The sequence below is a fragment of the Notechis scutatus genome, chromosome 1, assembly GCF_049901735.1.
Source record: "Notechis scutatus isolate UNSWTSFEM ecotype Mainland chromosome 1, rNotScu1.2, whole genome shotgun sequence".
In the NCBI taxonomy this organism is placed as follows: Eukaryota; Metazoa; Chordata; class Lepidosauria; order Squamata; family Elapidae; genus Notechis; species Notechis scutatus.
The window spans coordinates 193,942,165-193,966,567 of record NC_142009.1 but is presented as its reverse complement, the minus strand read 5'-3'; the positions used below and the strand labels follow the sequence as shown (position 1 = coordinate 193,966,567).

At 42.6% G+C, this 24,403-nt stretch overlaps 1 protein-coding gene across 21 annotated transcripts in view; it reads right to left on the bottom strand.

The window, feature by feature from the left end:
• Window positions 1-305: 305 nt before the first annotated feature.
• Window positions 306-24,403, bottom strand: part of COBLL1 (cordon-bleu WH2 repeat protein like 1) — a 135,260-nt gene continuing 111,162 nt past the window's right edge. For 6 of the 21 annotated variants that reach the window (XM_087949816.1, XM_087949824.1, XM_087949825.1 and 3 more), the window contains exons 8-14: window positions 17,759-17,909; window positions 16,608-16,682; window positions 12,676-12,868; window positions 9,558-9,643; window positions 7,566-9,037; window positions 7,061-7,243; window positions 306-2,135 (exon numbers count right to left, since the gene is read on the bottom strand). In XM_087949816.1, the coding sequence (XP_087805942.1) occupies window positions 2,046-2,135; window positions 7,061-7,243; window positions 7,566-9,037; window positions 9,558-9,643; window positions 12,676-12,868; window positions 16,608-16,682; window positions 17,759-17,909 (2,250 nt within the window). In that variant the 3' untranslated portion in view covers window positions 306-2,045. Of the gene's footprint in view, window positions 2,136-7,060; window positions 7,244-7,565; window positions 9,038-9,557; window positions 9,644-12,675; window positions 12,869-13,853; window positions 14,013-16,607; window positions 16,683-17,758; window positions 17,910-24,403 lie in introns of all 21 variants that reach the window. The other 15 variants (XM_026674403.2, XM_087949813.1, XM_087949809.1 and 12 more) reach the window with 5 other exon arrangements.

Genomic DNA, 24,403 nt, shown 5'->3' with positions numbered 1-24,403 from the left:
AAAAAGCAGCTATATCAGTGAAGAGGTAAATTATGGCACTTTTCCAATTTTGTATTATGTAATTTTCTTGACAGCAATTCATTGCCCCGTGCAGAGCAATACAACGCAACTCACTGTATAGAAAAATTTTGAAAATATTGAAGTCTTCATGAAAATCTAATCTGTTCAAAACTTTTTTTAAATGATCAAAAGTTGATAGTTTTCACAATTATAATTCAACATAATGATTCATGATTAAAAATAAATACCATTGTTTTTCTCTGAAAACACCATGAGTTATTTAAAAGTAAACTAAAAATATTCCATTATTTGCAATGCATATCTACAATTTATTGCTTGATCAGAACTAGGGTCACAAACAGATTTTCAACACAGAAATTCTACAATGTTAGAAATACACACTCATAGAACTAGTTTATTGACAATGTTTCTAAAGTAAATTTGAACTGGAGAAATTGTCACCAATACCCATTTCCTTAAGTGAACCTCATTTCCCCCCATAACCATATGCAGAATTTCCTGAATGTCAAAAACATATTTTAAAAATTAACAGACATAAAACAGTTTGCTTTTATGAACACTGAAGAAAAACTGCACAAAAGTCTGCGTTCAATTACAGCTTATCTATTTTCAAATGCATTATGGCTGCTCTAGGCCACTGTGAATTTTGCTTGAGATCTCCTCAAGCTATACCTGATCCAGTTCAATGACTTGAAAGTTTATATCCACTGCCAAACAAATATCCAGAATCTTCAGTCCAGCCCAGAGCTGGATTGTGAGTGCTTCATGTCAATTTATATAGATTCCAAATATATTTCCAACTATATGTCCCATGAGTCTGTCTTTGCCAAAGATCCTTTCCCAATATCTGCTTAGCTACCAAATTTAGAAAAAGAGGTGGGCAGAAGTTACTGAAGCTTAGTGCTGGCGAGTCAAATTCATGCAGGTCTCTGAATTAGGAATGGTGAATTATACACCTATTTTGAGATATGCAGTTCACGTATGCATGGACCTGCTCTTCGGTACCACCTTAGAACAAGATGGGATACCTGTTATTTTCCAGATGTTCCTATACTGTCCAATTGTTACTATCTATCCTCATTGGCCATATTAGCTTTGGGGACACACCCATCACCAGCAACAGGAGTGCACTCCAGAAGCATTCATTGCTATTTTCCAAGGTTTGGAATATGGATTTACAGCTGCTTTTGGAAAAAAAAGAAATTCCTCTGAACTCACTGATGGTATTGTTGCCACACATCGCAGACATAAGCACTCTAGCTTTGAGACTAAACATGTTTTAAATTAAGAAATCCACATATAATGTTATAAAGTAGGTGCCAGGGGATTTCTGTTTCATTATTTTTCATTTTGATACTAGAAACAAACATGGTAACAATCAATCTAAATAGGCATGACCCAGCCAAAATAAAGCACCTTTAGGTTCTACTGATTTAAGGGAGAACAATAAGCACTTAAACTGATTCAGAAGTATATAACTTCAGATGTATATCATCTACATTGTTTTTTTTTTTACTAGAAAACTTGCCCATCAGAGTTTCTAGGTAATATTTAGCTAAGTGCAGTAATTAATTTTAAATTTAACATTCAAGGCAACAGGTGAGAAGAACTACATTTAAATTCAAATGTTTCTGAACATAATTATTAAGCAGTTACAAACATTAAGATGAATCTTAGCATTATACAGCATGTTGCTACACATCATTTATTATGGATGAAGTGGTAATCAACATATCTGATTATTACAGCAGCAAAAATCTACAACTGTTCTGCGCCATGGAATCAGTTCTGAAGCAGCATTTTTAGTTTTAAAGAGAAAAGGCAAAAAAAGCCATAAATTATATATTTTAAGAATTCTTTTGAGGCATCCATTAAATTTCTGTGCTTTACTCTTGACAATGTATACCCACACAATCCTGCATTTATACATAGTCTTCAATAATTATGCAGGTAACTGTGAAGTAGGTTTTATGCAGTAGATCTATGCAATTGTGATTAAAGTGCAAAATATTTTGTACAAAATCTTAATGACTACTGTAACTTGTTTCGATGGACACTGGAGAACTGAGACTGGATCTTCCATTGATGGCAATAGTGTTTGATGGAGGTGCAACCTGGAAAAGAAAATATTGTCAGGATCATAGAAAAAAACTAGGCCCGGATACCATCTATCCGCCATTTCAACATGCATCTGTTTTAAAAGCTATCCCCCTGAGCAACATCTAATTATCAGGATGAGATGTCTACTCGGACCCCATTCAATAAAGAAGTGTATATAGGTTTGATAAAGGGAGTAATGTGATGTGGTCAGCGAAGGCTGAGAAGATTTGGGTTCAAATATTAATCAATCTTGACATTCAGTGGGTGTCTCGGGACAGATATTCTGTTTTACCAAACAGCGCAAATTGGTAGGACAAGATGAGATGGAAGAAGCATATCTCCAAGGTTAAAAAAAAGGAGACAAAGATGTTAAAATATGAAAATACAAAATCAAACAGAATTGAGGAATAGGTTTTAAGATCGAAAAGATAGTAAAATATTTGGGTATTGCCATGACAATTATGAACTGTATATTCAAAATAGTTATGTTAAAATATAGAGTGAAATTAAAAAGATATGTTAAAGAACATATCAAGAAAATGTAAAATAAAATCAAGAAAAGATTTAGTAGCAACAAGAGACACTTGTCAACAGCTTTTTTATGCATAATGATCAGAACATTTTAATTTAGAAAAAAGAATTTGTGATATTGTAAGTCTCATTTTGAAATATACTATATATAAAAGATGAACATGTTATTGCAAAATGTATAAACTTTGACTGAAATTTGAAATAAAAGAAATTAAAGAATGTATTTATAACATAGGCTAAAATACAATATACAAGTGAAGCCACGGGAAAATATATAGTTTGAAAGGACTGAAATTTACATTATGTTCTAATCTTAAAGGGAATTTTTTATAAAATGATGTATCACTGGTATATATCATCAGAGAACTTGTCTAGATAGATAGATAGATAAATAGAATTCTTTATTGGCCAAGTGAGATTGGACACACAAGGAATTTGTCTTGGTGCAAATGCTCTCAGTGTACATTAAAGAAAAGATACATTCGTTAAGAATCAAGCATCATAAGGTACAACACTTAATGATAGAATATACAAAGGTATTTGTATTTATGTTGGAAATGGAAAAGAGACATGTTATCATTTTGGTAAATATGTAAAAAAGGCAAATTTTTTTGACTGTCTGAAAACCTCTTACATTTTTGGAATGAAACAGGAAAAAGTGGTATGATTCCTGGCTTTGATTAGAAAAAAATAAGTAGAAGTAGCTTTTCTTTTTGTAACTGTAGAATAAAGGGTAGTTTTATAATTGTATTTATATTTGCTGCAAGAAAATCCCATTACATTGCTATTTCTTTTTATTCTTTGTGTTTCTTTTTTCCCCTTTATTTTCCTTTATATTAATTTTTCTTTTCATCTATTCAAAATACTTAATAAAAATCATATAAAAGAAGTAATATCTCCCTGCTTCTCAAAGAGCATGGGATAAAAAGCAAGCAAGCAAATAAGCCACCTACAGACCGCATCAGTTTGAAACAGTTTTCATGTTAATTAATATTACATTAATTTAAAGATCATGAGCTGGAATAGAGCTCTTTATGGACACACAAGTACATTTAACTGATTTGGAACTTATCTTCCTGCTATTTAGAAATCTGTTAAGATTCGTTCACCCAGCACCTTAGCCATTATAACAAGGGAACAATATGATACTCTATGACTCAGCTCAGGGTAAAAATTAGTGGATTCTGCCCACTGTGAACTATTTTGCATCTATCATTCCCCAAAACCTTATTTCAGCCCCAACTTAACAACAGACATGGGGCTTAGGAAGAAAAAAGGTAATAGCTCCTGCAAGGCTGCAATCAGTGAATGAAGTCAACAGACACATGAATGAGATATACATTTTGCTTTTTAAAAAGAAGATTTTAAAATTATCTTAAACATTATCTTAATGGGAAGAGACTAGTCATATGATGGAAACATTCTGGAGAGATAAATAGCTACAAGCCTTGCCCTCTTTTGACCCATTTGATTAGCAATTAATGAGGGCTTAATTCAACAGAAATAAAGCTGCAGCACAAAAGGCCACAGAGTTTGGCTCTATACCCAAACAAGTTATTAAATGGAGGAAAATGTTTGGCTGACAGAAGAAACAGGGTTGTTGTTTTTTTGCCTCATTTCTTAAATACTTGGCAGTTAGTGAGAGCACCTGATAGACCTTTTACCTGATTTACTAGAGTAAAGCATTCGCCCAACATCCTTTCTCCTTGCTCTCTATACACAAGGGAATCACGGAGCCTGCCAGCCTGCTGTCATTAAGGGTTTAATTCTCTCACATGCAACAGGTCTTGTTTTAAAAAGCTGAAGTGACAACTTGCAGCCACAGCCTGACATCATCTTCACAAGAGGCATAAAAATAAATTCGTTTCTCATCAAAGTTTCATTTCCTCATATTGTTAGATAGTGCAAAAGTCTAATCAACAGGCTACTCTTTTTTTTTTTTTGGCAGTGGGGAGAGTTCTTCAAAGGAGAACAATTGAAGAAAATCTGAAACAACTTCTAAAAATGAATGGATCTAAATAGATCCATCCTGGCTATATTAGTTCACCTTAGAGCCCATTCCAGGGGTGGGATTCTACAGGTTCACACCTATTTGCTTGTTATTAACATTCTAATAACCTTGTTATTAACATTCTAAGCAGTTCGGAGAACCGGTTGTTAGAAGAAATTACTGGCCTAATCCTGTAAGGAAAGCAGGAAGGAAACATTCTGGTGTTGCTTACAGAAACTGCCTCTCCGTTAACCCTTATTACATTCTTGGCAGGACTAGACTTCCTGTCTCTGGAACTTCTCTGGAGTTTTTTTCCCATCCTTTGCTGGTACTTTGCTTGTGTGGAGTGACCATTCAAAGTTACAATGGCGCTGAAAAAAGTGATTTATAACCATTTTTCACACTTACAACTGTTGCAGCATCCCCACAGTCATGAGAGGCCAGGCAAGGAGATGCGTGCCTCGATGTGAGTGATGTTGAGTTGGCCATGCCCACCAACTAAGCCATGCCCACAGAACCGGTTGTTAAAAGATTTGAATCCCACCCCTGGCCCATTCTCTTTCCAATGCACAGTTTTCAAAATGAATGGATCCATGGCCTTAGTTACTCTTCATTTTTCACTATGTATTTAATCAAGCCCATAGAGGGCCTCACAGCAGTCGAAGAAAAACAAGTGACAATAGAATTACTAAGTAGCAGAACATCACAGCTCATTATAAGAACAACGAAAAACATGCAGGGAGCCAGTTCACATTCCACCCTTCCAAAGGAACTGCTGGAAAACCTTGATCTTCAAAGCTTTACAAACACACAACAGATTTGGGGGCATACAGGCATCAGAAAGAATGCTGTTGCAGAGAGCATGTATGGCTATGGAGAAGTCCCTGCAAGATGGCACTGCTTTACCATGAGAACTTGGAGCGAGCAAACTTTCCAGATCTTATCAGAGGGGCAGAAACAACTAAAAGAGGCCACCCCACAAGCCCCATGAAGTGACAGCGAGCCCTTTGAATTGCGGCTGGAAGCTAATTGGTCAAAATAGTGGTGCAACACAATAGGAGTATGAAATAATGGTGTTACACAAGCAAAATGAGACAGGACCATAATTACTTCCATCCCTGTGTTTTGGACCAATGCACTTTCTGAGTAGACTTTAAGGTAGCCAAATGTAGGGGGCACTGCAATAATCCAAACAGGTGGTGATTAAGGCACCCCAGTCCAGAATAATTCTCTGTGTATAGATTTTGTCCTATTAAGAACTAGAGGAAAACAAAAATTCTGTAAAAAAAATCTGCAAAATATTCTGCTGAATATACATGAAAAATATCCAGTATGGTTTTTTTTTAAGTACTGATTTTGAAACTTGAAGCCTATAAACTTTAAACCGATGCCACCATCCTTCTGCTTTACTGCCTTGATTTTTAAGAAGATACTGAGTTAACTATCTGCTTCAAAGGCTGAAGAGATTTAGGGAAGAGGGAAGTGCAGGTATGAAGCTGGTTTATAAAAGACCTTAACTTGGAAAATACAAATGAGTCAGGAAACTGAAAGAGGGGATGGAGGAAAGAGGAAAGTGGCCAGGCAAATAGGAAGAGACGGAAGCTAAGGATACAGAACAATCGGATATCCTCTATCATCAGTCAGTAATGATATGATATATAATGTATAGTTAATTATATACCTACTGTGTTTCCCCCAAAATAAGACTGCCTTATATATATTTTTGCCACCAAAAAAGGCATTTTCGGGAGGGGATGTTGTCCACCGACTCATCTCACTTGTGTGCATCGTCCCCGGCCTCCTTTTTGCTGTCAGAGGCCTTCAGGAACTTCTTCTGCAGCCAACAAGGCTGTCCTGAAGGCCTCTGCAGCCAATAACAGAGCTCCGGATTGATTCAGAACTCTATTATCGGCTGCAGAGGCCTCAGGAAAGCCTTGCCGGCTGTAGAAAACATGGGCCAATAAGGCAGGCCTCGGGGTGGGGGTGGGAGTGGTGGGGTGCGAGGCCTGGCTGCAACTGTCCGAAGGTAAGTAGTAGGGCAGCTCCACCATCCCCATCCCAGCTTAATTTTTACCCATGCACTCTGGAGTCGGCGGGGTCTTGATTAGGGCTTATTTTGGGGATAGGGATTATATTGGGCACACATGTAAAAATCAAGCTTTCGGGGTAGGTAGTATATTCGGGGAAATAGAGTAGGTCTAGGAGGTTAACCAGATCAAAGTCAGAAACAACAGTTTTGAACACGGATCTATTTCCTATTGGCATTATTATTATTATTTTTTAAAAAATCATCCCACGTTCACAAGATTCGCTCATCAATAATCATATTCTGACCATTACAGTGACTTTGAAAGAAGCCCTCTAAATCCCCTGCTGTTGATTTAATGCTGAGCGGGAGAAGGGAGGACAGCGACTCACCCGCCTCAATTTGGCAGCAGCCTCTCCAGAGCGGATTGCAGCCAGCAAGCTCTGGTGGATCTGTTCTGGGTCAGGGCGCTGGACTGCTGCAGCAATACTTCTCTCACAGATAGCGGTGGCTGGATGGTTGAATAAAGGGGGTGCCTGCCTGTTTTGCTCATAGCTTGCATCGTTAGTCTTCTGCTGGGTTAAAACATGGCCCAAGTAAGGTTAGTGGAGTGTATTACCATCATTCTGAGCACATGTTCAAAGAGCTATAGGTTTCTAACTACAAAGCATTGTAACACCTAACATATTTATGAAGCTTTCATGGATCCAGATTAATCAATCATTCATTTATTATTATTGGAGGGGGAGGATTAAGGTTGCCACAAAATTCAGGTAATACACATGACTGTCTAATGTTGGACAAATAACTCACTCAAATATTCCGGTATGAAGAGATAGAACTGGGGATAGGGGAGAGGCAATGCCATTGTGAATGTATGTTAAATATAAGTTTTACCTTGTCTGTCAGGATTTGCTGAGTTGTTGGACTCGGTATAGATGAATGATCCTTTACTTCGGTGCTGGATGCTGATGTGCTAAGGTCAAGAGAAGATTGTTCTTTTAATGGCCTGGTTGTATTGGCGCATGTTTTACTGAAGGACTGTGATCTTTTAACTGCTGATGATACAGCAAGAGCAAAAGGTGAAGGTTTAGGAGCAGAGTATGGCTGAGGCAAAACAAAAGTCCGCAAAGTTTTCAAATGTAATGGAGAAAGCTGGGTTGAAGGAGAATTCAACGGTTGAGATACTTTTACATGAGAAGTAGCGACTTTCCTTTCTTCATTACATCCGTTTTCAGTAGTTTCCTCAGGTAACTGAGAAGGAACAGTAATTGACTTAGGTAGTGGAGCGCAATGTTGATCTGGAGATGCCACCTTTTTCTCCGTCTCTGCAGTCTTAGCTTCATTCTGAATAGGGCTGCTTAGAGAGCCACCTCTGGCAATTGCAGAAGTTACATAATGATCTGTGGTTCTCCTCTGTATCTGCATATAAAAATTGCTTGGCCTTATCGGGGGACTCAAAATTTTTGGTTTTTCTTGCACTGCAGGTGGAGAACTTTTGCTTCCTGAATTTAGAATTAAGGGAAGAATCGGGTGGTCTTGATTAGTCTTGGGATGTTCTATCTCCATTTTCTGGCCTTTGGCATTGGAGAAGGAAACTGGGCTATGATCAGCAGCCGGGTATGTTTTAGGCGGGAGATCCCTCCCTACCTCAGGTAATGTAACTTCATTCTTAAAATCAGGTTCTGTTTTTGAGGTATTAGCAGCCACTGTTTGTGTACCAAATTCTTGGGAGTTTTCATTCTTGGGAGATACCACTACTTCTTGGTATTCCACATGATCCAATTCCCAATTCTTTGCTGTTTCCAAACTCTTGGGAGGTACTATTTTGTAAGTAGTCATTCCAACTTTGGGAATGTAGTCTCTGGTAATTTCATTGGAAGGCTTAGGTTTAGGCTTTGAATCTTGTCTGTAAACTGGGTACGGTCTTGTAGGAGAACTAACTGGGCTTCTGACAATTGTTTCCGGGAGAACTTGGTTATCATTTACAAATGCATTATCATGGGTGCCATTAGGATTCACACTGTTTTGGTCGGCTTGTCCTATGGTCTTATTCATCATATTCATGGCTCCTGAGGAATGTTTTTTCTGTACTGGCTTGTGTACATGAGTTGGATTTTTGTGAGGGCTCAGTGCGCGACCCTGATGATTGCTGTTTTCACTTAATGCAGTCTGACCAAAATTATCTTCAGATAGGGTCTGAATTGCAACATCCTGAGTCTTTATTAGATCTACATTGATCTGATGACATTTTTGATCATTCACCCCATTTAGAGAGGTATCATCCAGTGTCTCAGGCTTGTTACTTTTTCCTATTTCTTCCTTACTGAGTTTGTCAGAAGGCAGAGGACATGTTGGCTCTTTATGACCTTTTTAAAAAGGGAAACATAATTCTGACATTAGCACAGAGAAGAAAAATTATTTGAATCTTACATAACTCTTCATTAAAACAGTACTAAGCATAATAATTCCCTTAATATAAATTTCATTGATTATATCGAACTGCCATTTGTTGGGCTGATTTCACAATCTATGCTTGGCAGTCCCAAAATAGTTTATTAATACTATAACTAATACTAGTATTAAAACTATATTAGTGTAGTACTAATACGCATAACTGTATTAATAATGTATTAGTATAGCACTAATACTGGAACTTCAGGCAGGACTTTATGATTGCTGATTTATATGGCTTGAGAATGACCACAAGGAGAATCAGAATAATTCCTGTGTCACTAAACTTAATTAGCATTCCCAGAAAGTTAAGAGAGAAAATTCCCTTGCATGAGAAATTCACAGAAAAAACTGCAAGGATTGTAAGGATTGTCTCTTGATTTTCAAGACATTACATGAAGGACAAGATCATAATTCTTATAAAGAGTAACTCACCATTATTTGTGTTTGGCCGCAATGTTCCAAGTGTGGTACCATTGGGAATGCTAACTCTTTCTCTCAGTATTTCACTATCTTGGGCGCTGTGAAACAAGACAGAAACACTAGGGAGAGGACTATTGAGAAACAGATGAAACAAAACATAATCTGTTTTGACAGAAAAAGAGCCAAAGGAAGAGTAGAATATAGGTAGTCCTCAAGTTACAACAATACTGAATGAGGTGGACTTACAATGGATCCTTGGAGTTCTAGCCACTGCAGCATCCCTGCAGTCATGTGATAAGTGATCCTGGTGCTTGGCACCCAGCTTGCAATTATGATGTAGCAATGAGCCATGATCATGTGATTGTGATTTCCAATGTTTTCTGCTGGCTTCCCACAAGTAAAGTCCAGCAGGAAATCAAAACTCACTGTCACACGAGGTCCTTGTTTAGTGACCCATATGGTCCTCATTTAATGACAGCAGCAGGTCTGCTAGAATTACTGTCACTAAGCAACACATGCTATGCTTTCCAACTATGTCACTTAACAATGCAGTTCCCAGTCCCAATAGTCCCATAATTACCCGGTGGTAGGTAGGTAGGTAAGTAATTAATCAACCCTAGGACTACCTGTAATGATAATATGGTCCATAAAATAATAATATGGTCTATATGATAAAATGTACACCATAAGTTCAGCTTATGACTCAAGAACTAAAGAAAAAAACTAAAGAAAACAATGAAAATGAAAGGACTTTAAAGACTAATATATTTTTATAGCGTAGGTTTTTATGGGTTGCAGTTATTCTAGCTGGCAGGTATACAAGGATATTGAAAAGACAAATATAGCTAGAGAATATCAAGAAAAGAAAGAAAGTATGGCCTGCAATAGTTACATTAATCTTTAAATTTAAGCAAAATAAGCATAAATAAGCAGTGCTCATTGAAGCCCAAGCCTTCTGGTATGGATAGGCTAATCAATTATTTACAGTATGATAAAATTTTATTTTTGAGGACACAGGTGACAGAATCAAGCTTCTAGAAAGCTTAAACCTGAATCTCCCTTGACCAAATCTTTAGGTAGCAGTTGTGACTACCCATGTCCTATGAGAAAAGTAAAAATGCCCAGCCCTGAAACCTTGTGCTTTCAACTCCTGCAGGTTATTACTTAAGCACATTTCTTTTAGCTTCTTAAGAATGTAAACTGTATTGGGCAACTTGGCAGAAATGCAGTATATAAATGTAAAAGTAGATAATCTTATATAATTATATATATAAATGTAATATAAATATAAATGTAAAAGTATATAATCGTGCATCTTCAGCGTTTAGTCATGCCGGCCACATGACCATGGAGACATCTTTGGACAGCGCTGGCTCTTCGGCTTTGTAACGGAGATGAGCACCGCCCCCTAGAGTCGGAAACGACTAGCAGGTATGTGCGAGGGGACCCTTTACCTTTATATCATCTTAAATTTTGTTGAAATTTTAGAAATAAAATAGAGCAAGAATTGTATATTCTGGGACCATAGCCATTTCATTGCCAGGAGTTGCAGATAAGTTTTATTTTTTGAACTTTTTATGGATTTGGGTCTCAGCAGGCCACAGGAGGTGTGATGATGATAAAGGAGATACACTTGAGATTTTTGGCATGTTTTAGAAAGAAGAGCTGTGTTTTGTTGTATAGACAGATGTAGCCTTTGACCATTCATTCAATGATCATTCTAAGTACCACTGTATTGTAGGAATGAGGGCTGTGACTGGTCCTTGGAGCTCCAGTCATCTCAACACTTCTGCAGTCACATGATCACCATCTGAATGCTCAGCAAGCAGCTCCCTGTTACAACCCTGCCACAGCTCCCTTGCACACCCCTCTGCACCACACCCTCCCTGATCCTCCTCACAACTTCCCCAACTGTGCCAATTCTTACATACAACCCTTTCATCTTTGCGCACCCTCCCCAACCCTTCAGTGCACGCCCATGCTTCCCACCTGGTCAGGGTTGCAGTTGGTCAGGGACTTGCAACTTCCTACCAGCTTCCCACTAATTTTGGTTGTGGAAAGCGAACAAAAAGGTGCCTCACCTAACCACCATGGGATTTAGTTAATAACTGGAACTGTAGAGATGGCATTGTTAAGCAGTGTAGTAATACTTTACAATCGTAGTGCTAAGCAACGGAAATTCTGGTCACAATTGCTGTCACAAATCTGGGCAAAATAGGTGAATGGGATCCATTGGAGGCTTAAGCATATATTCTAGTGTTTGTTGGGGGAAAAAGTAAAAAAAAAAAAAAAAAAAACATGATAATGTCATCAAAACCCAGAACTGTCATCAAAACCCAGAACTCCAAAATGCTTCAGTAAGATGATGCTGGGGCTCCTCCTCTTCCCAAATGAACTAGGGAAACATCAGCTGCCAATCTTTGATAAATTCACCAGCCATGACATTTTTTTTTTTTTTAGAAGCACTGAAGCACCTTTGTTTTGCTATATGGGGAATTTTTTTTTATTTTTAGCGCATGGCATGTGTTAGCCAGGGATCACTGAGGTAGCTAACTGCCTCTGTGAAAGAAATTTTTTCGGGTGGTGTCATCTTTACCCACGGGATAGGCATTCGGGGGAGGCTCCTTTCTTGCCCCTGCATAGTTTATTTGCTCACGGGAATCAAGCCGCCGACCTCAGCGGTATGCAGGCCCAGCGTCTTACCACATGAGCCACTGCGGCCCCCCCTTATGAGGCATTAACAGTACTATACTAGATAGCACAATTTTTAAACTCCCATTCCAACAGTTATAGTGATAGCAAAAGCACTTAGACTTATATACCGCTTCACAGTGCTTTTACAGCACTCTCTCTAAGCAGTTTTCAGAGTCAACTTATTGCCCCCAACAATCTGGGTCCTCATTTTACCCACCTCAGAAAGATGGAAGGCTGAGTCAACCTTGAGCTGGTTAGAATCGAAGGAATCGAACTCTTGGCAGTGTGAGCAGTTAGCCTGCAATACTGCATTCTAACCACTGCACCACCACGACTACCTGCAGTAATGTGAGATGATGGCACCCATCTTGGATGAATTATTCAGTTCCTTACTCTCATGCATATATCAAACCATACTAAACTTAGCTTTACTTACTTATCTCCTGCAGTCGTGTTTTCTGTTTTTTCTTCATTAGATTCCTGTGCATTGTCTCCAATACTAAAACTTGAATCAGAAGCAGTTTCATGTTTCTGAACATCTAGTGGAACCTCAGAAGCACTGAGAGAATCACTGTATATTTCTTCCTTCTCATCTATCTCCTTTAGGCTATATTCAGAACCCATGTCAGCTGTGCAAAAACAACATCAACACATACACACACACAGACACAAAGTGTAAACTTTGGAGAGTTTCAGTATACAAAAGTATATTATGATTATTATTTTTAAGTTTGAATTACTTGCTTACTGATGCATTTGCTATGCTGGCAGAGGAGCTTTGTCCTATTATCTAAAATCACTATAAATAAGGTGGGGACAATGTAATATATAAAACACTTATATATTAATAGAAGATGACAGTTTGGCAAATTTATTTGAAAATACCATTAAAGTAATGTTGCCTTCTTTAATTAAACACATAAGAGAATAAACCAACCGGAACATAGGGAGTTGCTTTATATAGAATTTAATATATTTAGACATTCTGTGGAAGAAAATAGAAAATTATCTAATAGCATTACCATAATCAGAGGAAAAGTCTCTGAATAGCTCAGCTTCCCCTTAACTTCATTAATAAAATAATATCATATGATTTCAGCATAAATATGTTGTATCATAGAGTTATGTTAAGACAATTACAAAATCATCTTCTTTTAACAACCCCATAATCCCTTGCAGGGTAGAGTTTGGGCAACTGAATAGAGCTAACAGAGCGTTTAATGGCCGGATGCCCTTCCAGTCACCAATGTGGAGTTTTGGTCAGCAGATATATTCTCATTGTACCCAGAGAGAGAAATATCTGCCTCTACCTAGGATTAAACAGCCTCCTGATTGTGAGGTGAGAGCTCCACGTCTAGGCCACCGCACCACTCTCAAGACAAATACAGTAATGGCATCATCAAGGTATCAAGAAAAAAAAGCAATGAATTAATTTAAAGTAGGGCTACAATACTCAAAGCAAGCACAGGAAGCTGAACAGAATGGAATGTCCTCCTTTCCTCCCCAAAACATGTATTAAACGGCATCATTACTTTCAGAGAGCTCGTGTTAAATGAGACTAGTATGTATGATTTAGTAAATTAGTCCCAAGAAGAAAACATGACAGCCACCTACATTTGAGCGACACTTCAGATTCATCTGGAGTATCAGTGTTAACCAAAACTCTACTTTCATCCGCGACTTGTTGGATATTGTTTTGATCATGACTGGTTGGATCAAAGCTGCTGGAAGTACCTGCTGCCATTGGGGTCCTGGTTAGATCAACTACATTGCCTAAGAAGCAGGTTAGGAAACAATGTGTGAATTAACTTGATTAATGTGACAATTAAACAAACACGAGAAGGGGAAAAAAAGCAGAGGGAACAATGTTAGTTAAATCAAAATGTTTTCAGTCATTTTTGGTAATATTAATAGGCCTGCAGCATTTAGTTAATAGACACAATCCAATTAACACGTTTCTCTGCTCAGCATTGAAAAGAATTGTAAATGTCTCTGATCATCAAGGTATCAGTTCAAAAGAGCCTTACCTTTTTCCCTCTCATACAAACAGAATTACTACCTCTTCTAAAATATTGCCTACTGAAATTGCATGCGATTTATTTAAAAACGAAACAAGGGCACTTATTTTTTTTCTTTTGAAATTACAATCTATTTATAACCACCCAGGTGCAAATGTAATCATTAATCAATGAAATCAATGTGATTAAGCAATTGCCAATTCTTTTTTTCTAGAACAATTAATTGTACATGAAATTGTGGGGCTCTGCATAAAACCAGTTTTCTGAACCCACATTTCAATGGCCCCTTTTCTCCAAGACTCAGGGTCACAGCTTCTCCCACCTCAGAAATCCTCTTTCCATCAGGACTGCTATCAAAATGAAGCAAACTGTCTTCTATGCCCAGATTAAGTGGGGAAGAACCTCAGAGCTAGTACCAAACCTTGAAGAAATACAGCCATCTTGACCCTCTCGGGAGCAGATTGGGGACAAAGTGAATATTGGTCCCTTTGGAAAACCCAGGCTATTAAACGGGGAAGTAGGAATTGTGAATATATTTTAATAGGCAGAAATGCAAAAGAAAAATAGTCAAGGATACCTCTGATATGATTGTGGAGAGAGAAATGGAAAGAGGGAAAGAAAATACAACTATGCTGAAAACTCAAAGGAGGAAGCCAACAAATCGAGTTGCACAGATTAGCTGTAGTTGTAGGAGGATCTGCATGCCAAGTTACTTTTCTTGCTATTTGTAAATAAAGAGATTGGTTTCTGTTTTTGCTTCAGCAGTTATCACCTTCCTCCACATCACTGTCAACTATTTAAGCCCTTTCCAGCTTTGATAATGGAAACAGGATGCGTGACTGGACCCCTTTCCCTGTACTTGTCAGAGCCGTCACTCCTATAGTTGATGGGGGTTATGTAGACTATTATTCAATCGCATACTCTCTTAACCTAACCTATTGAAAGACCAGGAACATGGTGTAACAAATCACATCCCCCTTCATCTCAAATAAGGTATCAAATTATTACGTAAACATTATTTCCCAAGAGGAAACTCGTGCAGAATATAAGGCTTCAGTCTCCCTATTTTCAGAGTATTGATTTACATGATATTTCACTGTGGTTGCCTTAAAAAACACCTACTATAGAACAAACCAGTGGATTACAGATATTTTAAATATTTATGTTATCTCTAAATCAATGTGACTGCTTAAAGTTTGGGGGGGGGGGGAGTTTCCTGAAGATAGGCTTGCAAGTATGTGCCTTGAAGTCAGTGGTGACTGCCTTCACAAGTCCCTGCCATTTTCTTGACAAGGTTTTTTAAAAGTGGTTTTCAGTGCCTCCTTCTTAGGGCTGAGAGGGAGTGACTGGCCCAAGTTTACCAAGCTGGCTTTGTACTTAAGGCAAGATTAGAAGTCAGAGTGTCCTGGTTTCTAGTCTAGTGCCTCAACCACTATACTTGAAATATTGCATCCAGTTTTGGTTGTCATGATGTAAAAAAGATGTTGAGACTCTAGAAAGAGTGCAGAGAAGATGATTAGGGGACTGGAGGCTAAAACATATGACGAATGGTTGCAGGACCTGGGCATGGCTAGTCTAATGAAAAGAAGGACTAGGGGAGACATGATAGCCGTGTTCCAATATCTCAGGAGCTGCTACAAAGAAGAGGGAGTCAAGCTATTCCCCAGATCACTAAAGGAAAAGAAGCAATGGATGGAAACTAATCAAGGAGAGAAGCAACCTAGAATTAAGGGGAAATTTCTTGACAGTTAGAACAATTAATCGGTGGAATGGCTTGATTCCAGAATGCTCCAACACTGGAGGTTTTTAAGAAGAGATAGGATAATCATTTTCTGAAATGATATAGGGCAGAAGTCCCCAACCCTTAGTCCATGGACCAGAACCGGATCGCAGCATGCCAGAAACTGGGCCGTGCAAACAAGCAAAGCCCCATCAATGGATGCAGGCAGCATGCGAAACCACGTCCCCGCCCGGTGCATGGAAAAACCTCTCTCCATGGAACCAGTCCCTGGTGGGTAAAAGGTTGGGTGCTGCTGGCATAGGGTTTCCTGCTTGAGCAGTAGTTTGGGCTAGAAGACCTCCAAGGTCCCTTCTGTTATCAATCTGGTCCCAATATAGGCTGAAGGAAGGAGAAAACATGAACGTAATTTAATTATGCTTGATTTTATACATTTTAAAGACCAATTCAAGTAAATCAAAATAAAACCACTATTTTGGTTTCATTTAGAATAATATAATCACAAGGGCAGAGAAAAGAATGATAAAGGGGCCAGAAGAGTTTTATGGCAATACTAGCAGATGTAGCTGACATTGTCATTTTTAATCTTACTTAAAGTTGCATTAAAAATACCTGTTGGAGATTGCGCTTTTGAGTATTTTCCTTTGTCAATGCTTTCGGTATGAATTGATTCTGCAGATTCGGATCCTGAAAAATAGACAGGCAAAAATAGGCATTTTGGAAAGACTTCCTCTTCATGGCAAAACTGCAACAATACCCAAATATCTTTTATCAAAGGTAAACTGCCAGAGATGAGCTGCACATAATGTAACAACTGGTTCGCCTAGTGAAAAGCCGCTTTGGCGGCTGCAAACACGGTGATTTCATGCGTGCGGCAGCCGCGGTAAGTAGAGCAGGCGAGGTGTTGAAATCAGATGGGCTGTGTGGGCAGGTAAGTGAGTCAGAGAGTGAAAGAGATATATATATATAGGATGGGATAGCACCAGGGAGGGTGGGCAGGCCCAGCTAGTGGCCAGAACTACCAGTACGAGCGAACCCGTCTGAACCATGACTGACTGTTTTGCTGCCAGAAAAATAGTAGAACATTAATAGTTGCAAGTTACAACAGCACTGAAAAAAGTGACTTATGACTGTTTTTCACACTTACGACCATTGCAGCATCCTCATGGTCACATGATCAAAATTTAGACATTTGACAACTGACTCATATTTATGACAGTCGCAGTGTCCCAGAGTCATGTGATCACCTTTTGTGACCTTCGGACAAGCAAAGTCAATGGGGAAGGCAGATTCACTTAACAACCCTTGTTGCTAACTTAACTGCAGTGGTTCATTTAACCACTGTGGCAAGGAAGGTTGTGAAATGGGGCAAAACTTACTGAACAAATGTCTCTCTTAGTAACAGAAATTTTGGGCTCAATTGTGGTCATAAGTCAACATGTAATAAGTAATCAATAAGTAACAAGTAATAACTTCCCATCAAATTTCAAAAGTAAGAATAATACAACAGGCCACACTGCTTAGATCTGCACATATACTACACTGATCCATTACAATATTCTAGGTTCTTGGGAAGAACTTGATGAAGTTCAAAACCAGCTAAAGATGTGACCACAGTGATTTCACATTTGGGGGTATAAAGTAGTAATAATTCAATGAGCCAACTCTGTCTATAAGTTAAAGAAAACATCTGTTCATTACCTTCCATGAGAGGCAAAACTGTTTCAGGTTTTGGGTACAGAATTGTGAAATACTATATTTACCTGTGTCAATGCTAGGGTCACTTTGGCCTTGCAGTTTTCTAGAAGGTGGAGAAGGTGCTTTGCGCTTTGCCCGCTTTAAAGAAGAATTAACTGAAGACGTGCCACTGAGATGAAGAGAACCCGATCTCTCTATTCCCTCTCCTGACAGCCCCTGGGGGGAAAAATGAGCAGAAATGAAATTAACAGAATGGGCGTTGGTTCTTACCTGACACGCCATTTCTCTGGGAGCCGTGAGGATCATCCAGTGTGTGGGAGGTGCTTCAGTCTGCGTCGTTGTAGGCTGAGCTTAATTACTGAGGATTGCTCCGCCCTTCATCACGTGGCTGCCTTGCAATCCCCAGTTTACGCAAGTCGAGAGTGAATAGAAATCCTGCTCTCCTCTTACTATGCTAAAGGGTTCATTGGCCGAAACAAGACCCCACCAGACGGAAAACTAATAAGGGTGGGGCTGGATGATCCTCACGGCTCCCAGAGAAATGGCGTGTCAGGTAAGAACCAACGCCCATTCTCCTGGAAGCCGTTTGGATCATCCAGTGTGTGGGACATACCAAAGCTTGGCTGTCCTACGGGGGGGACTCCGTCTGGTCCTGTGACCCCTGTGGTTCCTCGAGGACTCGCTGGAGGACTCTTCTACCAAACGAAGCCTCCACCGAGGTAAATATGTCGATCTTATAATGTCTAATGAAGGGAGATGGGAAGGCCCAAGTGGCCGTCCGACCAATACCAGCAATTGAGCCTGAGTGGCCCCAGCTGCAGAGGTAGCAGCACTTCTGGTGGAGTGTGCCACTATTCCGCTGGGAACCGGCAGGGTCTGGGACAAGTACGCCTTGGAAATAGTAGCGCTAATCCAGCGGCCGATGGTTGACGGGGACACTTTGTGGCCTAATGATATGGGCTGAAAGGAGAGGAAAGGTATTCGGATCTCCTGAAGGGTTGGGTACGTTTAATGTAAATGCGGAGGGCCCGTCTAACGTCCAGGGTGTGCCAGAGCTTCTCCCTTTCCCATGGGGGATCGGGGCAGAAGTTCGGAAGTGTAAGTTCCTGTGCCCTGTGGAAGGTTGAGTTGACCTTGGGCAAGAAGGTAGGGCCCGGCCGGAGAACTACCCGGTCGGCATGGAAGATGCAAAGGTCCTACCTCACCAACAAGGCTGCTATCTCTGATATTCGGCGAGCCGAGGTAATGGCCACCAGGAACACGACTATGTACGTTAGGAACTGGAGAGTGGATACCCTGAGAGGCTCAAGGGGGTTTAAGAAGGGCCACCAGGACCTTATTGAGGTCCCCGGTAGGGTATCTGTGAACCGTTGGGGGACAAAGTTGGTGGTTCCCCTGAGGAATGCCCTGATGCGAGGGTGGAGGGAAGGGACCCCAGATTGTCAAAACAATGACGGTTGAAAGGGCTGCGACCTGATGCCTCAGGGAGTTCGGAGAAGACCTTTCCTCAGACCCTCTTGGAGGAATGTCAACACTTGAACGATGGAGGGTGAAAGCGGGTTGACCTGGAACCCCCTGGCACCCTTGCAGAAACTATTCCAAGTGGCATTGTATATCCGGTTGTAGGAGGGTCGCCTGGCGGCTAGAATAGTATCGATAACCTGGTCAGAAACTGCCCTTTCTTAAACGCTCCCGCTCAACCTCCAAACTGCTAACAGGAGCCACTGAGGATCCGGGTGCTGGAGGGGACCCTGAGAAAGGGATATCCTGATCGGAGGGATTTTTTCAGGAGGGGCCACCGATAGGTTGCGGAGGTCCACATGCCATGGGCGCCTGGGCCAGTAGGGTGCCACCAGAATCAGTTCTGCTTTCTCGGAGATGAGCTTCTGGATGACTCTGGGGCCAGGGCTAAAGGATGCATATAGAAGCCCTGATGGCCAGGGGCAACGGAGGGCATTGTAGTTCTCGGCCCGTGGGAGGGGTACCTCGAGAAAGCCTGGGGAGTCGAGTGTTGAGGAGGAATGCGAAGGGTCCACTAACGGGAGACCGACCAGCTTGGTCGCTTCCCTGAACAGTGACGGGTGGAAGCGCCACTTGGGCTGGTCCACCGTGGTCCTGCTCAACCCATCTGCTTGGGTGTTTAAGTCCCCTGAGATGTGCTCGGCTTTGAGAGAGAGGGGATTGCGCTCCGCCCAATGGCAGAGGCGCTCGGCCTCTCTCATCAAACGGATGGACTGGTGCCCCTTGTCGGTTGGCATGGGCCTTGGTCGTGATGTTGTCCGCGAGTATGAGGACATGCCGCCCGCGTACCTGAGGGAGGAAGTTGCGCAGGGCCAGGTGGATGGCGCGGAGTTCCAACCAGTTATACTGCATGCTCGTTCTACCTGAGACCATGTGCCCTGAGTCGAGAGCGAGTGGATGTGATTGCCCCATCCAGACAGGCTGGCGTCTGTGGTGAGGGTGAGGCGTTGGGACTCCTTGAAGCCATGTCCCTTGTTGATGGCGGGACTGGTACCCAGAGGAGAAACGTGAGGACCCTTGAAGGCACCTTGACCGTGGCCTTTGAATTGCTTCTGCAGGACCGTTGGAACGGGAGCAGGAACCACTGTAGGGACCTGGTGTGTAACCGGGCCCAGGGAACAATGGAAATACATGAGACCATTTTACCTAGTAGCTTAGACAATTCTAAGGTGTTACCCTTCTTGAACGTCTGACTTGTTTGACGGTTTCCTGAATGTTAAGGAATCTTTCCGAGGAAGGGAAAACCTTTCCTCGAACTGAGTTAATGACGGACCCCAAGGGGTGATCCATGTAGGTGGTAACAGTCGGCTCTTTTGCCAGTTTGCCAGGAACCCATGGTCTTGGAGGGCAGAGAGGGTAGTTCTGACATCCTTCCCTGCTTAGAGTCTGGGGTGGGACAGGACGAGGATGTCATCCAGGTAACAATGGAGACGAACCGGAGGTTTCCTGCGGGGCCGCCAGAGACGCGAGGACCTTAGTGAAGATCCTCGGGCAGGGGCCAACCCAAAGGGAAGAGCCACATATTGGAAGTGGCGGTGGTTGTAGCAGAATCTGAGGAATATGGAATGGAAGGGCCGGAATGGGAGTGGGGAGACGCCTTGAAAGGTCTATAGAGGCTAGCCAGTCCCCTGCCTGATGCCCAGTAGAATGGACTGTAGGGTGTCCATCTTGAACCTGCGGTAGATCAGGTAACGGTTCCGGCGTTTCAGGTCTAGAATCGCCTCCATCCCCCTGAGGGTTTGGGAATCACGAAGAGGAGGGAGTAAACCCCTGCCCCGCTGGGATGGTGTGCTGAATGGCTGAATCCATTGAGTTGTGTTTGGTGGGGTCCCTCGAAAGGGGGATGCCATAAAGAAGTCGGGGGCGCTGGAATTCAGCGCGAGACCAAGCCTGATGGTGCCACGGACCCAGGCATCGGAAGTGGGGAATCCCATCGGTCGGCGAAATGCCTGAGGCATCCCTCGATGGGAAGGGAGGAGCAGGGTCTATCTGGTGCGCCAGAGAGGCTTTCTCCGGGGCCCGTGAAGGGCCGTCTGCTGCCGCCCCTCCTGTTCCTGTAACCTGGATCGGCTCGATCCTGGGGCTGGAATTGCCGGAAGGAGGGGGTCTCGGATACCTGGGCTGGAAGGGGACTGGTAGAAGGGTCGGGAGGAACCTTCCAAAGGGCAGAGGCTTTCTTGTTCTTAGCAGGACTTGAACTCACAGCGCCCTGCTTTGTAGTTTGGTACCTCAACCTCTACACCAAACTGGCTCTGTTCTTGCTTCAGGTTTCGAGATAGCAATGGCTCCAGGGCGGTGCCAAATAGTCTGTCCCCTTAATGGGGGCAGTGGCCAGCTTAACCTTGTTTTTTTATGTCCGCCTGCCAGTGCTAGAGCCAGAGTAGGCGGCGAGCTGTAACGAGAGAGGTTATTACTCGGGCGGAGAACTTAACCATTGAGGTAATGTACAAGAGCAGGAGAGACTATCTGAAATATCAGCCTTTACCTGGGGTCGAACTCACGGCCTCCTGACTGTGAGGCAAGTGCTCTACCTCTAGGCCACCTGACAAAGGGCTGTGGTAGGTGGCGTCGGCCGAGGGTTCCACTGCGGCCGTTAACTTTACGATGACCTGATGTGCCCTAGTGTTAGAGGGGGAAACATGCTGTTTCAGTTGGCGGAGCCACCGGATCGAGGACCTGGTGAAAAAGGAAGCGGCCATGGCCGATCTGACAGCCCAGGTGTCGCCTGATGAGCCCTACTCAACGGCAGTTCGGACCTCTTGTCCTCGGGTTTTAGAGCCTCCAAGGGGTCACTGGGGAGGACGAGGAAACTAAGCCAACGAAGGGTTCGTCTACCTCGGGGTGTTAAGCAAGTTGCAGAAGCTCGAATTGAGGTTAAGAACCTCTTGTCCTGGCTGGATGGGGCAGGGGAGCTCTTATAGAGTCCAACAGGTCTGAAACTAGGTCGTGAAATATGAGTGGGGCCGAATAACTCCGCCTCCACCACGGGTTGCCTAAAAACGGCGTCCTCTTGTCCCTCTGCCGGAGGGGGAGAGCGAGGAGGACTGAACAGATAGGCCAGAAATGCTCTTGGCCTTAAATAGCAGGGATTTAAAATATGTGTGCTTTGAACAAACCCACAAGGTGAGTTGATGGGGGTGAGGCCCTCGTCCTCGGACATGTCCCCTTCCTTCGGTCTATCTCTGATAGGGGTTCCCTTGGTGTATGGACCCCCATTCAAGATCTTCCTCCTCCCCGAACCGAACCAGGTCCTCTATAGCCTTCTCCATTTCCCCTTCTGAGCGGGGGCTGTCCCCATAAAGGTACCTGACCATGAGTGGGGTCCAATCAGGCAAGGACCTGAGTGATGGCGAGACGTGTTCGGGCGCCATCGAGGGGGACCGGACCTGGGCATCTGTTAAAGGCCCTCTGCTATCCCCTGGCGGATAGTCTGTTCCATCCATGCCTGCATGTGCGCAGGAATCTCGACAGAGGCGGCCTCCTCCTGGCGCAGGCCAGCGGCCGTGGTGTGAAAGTGGCTTCGAGCGCTCGTCTGGTTGTCGGTTCGGGCACCTGGTGTCCCTGTAAGCAGCGCCTGGAGAGGGAAGAGGAATCTGGAGGAGGGGGGTGTCTGGAGGTAGAAGGAAGGGGGCTGGGGGCACTGGTTGTGCCTCTCTAGATCACCTGTCAATTCTTTCTCCAGTGCCCTATGGCGCCTTAGGGCGTCTCTCTGAGAAGTCTTAGAAGTTTCCTTAGAGGCTTCCTTAGCCTGACTGCGCAGGTGGTAGGACTGAGATCTGGCCTTCAAACGAAGGGCCTCTAGTGGAATTGTCATCTGCCATTATAGAAGAAAGGACTATAGCTCCAATTTAAGGCGGTTGGCTCGCCAAGGGTTCGGCCTACAACAAAGGCCGGGTGTCCTTTCAGCTGGCCCGCGCCCCCTTTTGGAATTTAGATAAGTAAGTTCTACAATATTATTATTGTTATAATTATTGATATAAATATATATATACATGCTTATAAGCACTGTATATGTAATCCAATCAGTGTTGGTAATGCGTTATTGCCATGTACCAATAGATATATATGTATATCTCTATATAATATTTCATTATATTATTATTATTATTATTATTATTATTATTATTATTATTATTATTATTATTATTATTATTATTTATTTTTCATATACAAGAAATGAACAGGGATCTGTTCAGTGCTCCCAGGAGGGAGTGACCTCAGATATAATGCTAAAAATCTCCAATTGGCCAAATAAACGCCTGAGGCTGGAGTAAGGCCTCTGGCAGCTGGAGCTCCCAGGCACAAACCGGGAGGGATAGGCTGCGATTCTCTGCTCTGAGCATGCTGCGGAAAGCCAACAAGATAGCCAATTAAATCGAATCTGCAGTAGCTCTCATAGGCTGGCAGGCCTACAACAGGAGCTAGCCCCTTCGCAGCCCAACGAGGCCTATTAGAATTACGCCCGTTATACACGCGGCGGCGCCCAAAATGGCGGCCGCCACCTACTTTAATCCCGGGCCGCCAGAGCGCTACATAAGCCTCTCCGGCACACCTAGGAGCCGAGCGAGGCAGCCAAGTAATTTTCTTGGTGGGGGAACACCAGCTGCGCTTATCAGCGCGATCGATAAAGCCGCTATGAGAGCGGCGCGAAACAAGCGGCAGGCAAGGAGCCGAATTGAAAAGGGGGAGGATTGACGCCGGAGCGCGAAAACCGCCCGCTCTCTATCCCCCCCTGGGGGCGAAGAAACGCGCTCCCCTGCTACAGCCACCCCAATTGCGCAGAGGCTAAGGGAGAACCAGGAATAAAAGGCAAACCTGAAATAATAATGAGTATGCTTGAATCGGCCAACGAGTGGGAGATACACAGCCTAACCTAACGAAGGCTGAGCGTAAACTGGGGATTGCAAGGCAGCCACGTGATGAAGCGCGGAGCAATCCTCAGTAATTAAGCTCAGCCTACAACGACGCAGACTGAAGCACCTCCCACACACTGGATGATCCGAACGGCTTCCAGGAGAAACATCCAGACACTAATCATTCACTGTTAAATGAATGGTTGCTGGAACTGGGTATGTCTAGTTTAATGAAAAGAAGGAGTAGGGGTGACGTGATAGCCATGTTCCAATATCTCAGGGGCTGCCACAAAGAAGAGGGAGTCAAGCTATTCTCCAAAGCACCTGAGGGCAGGA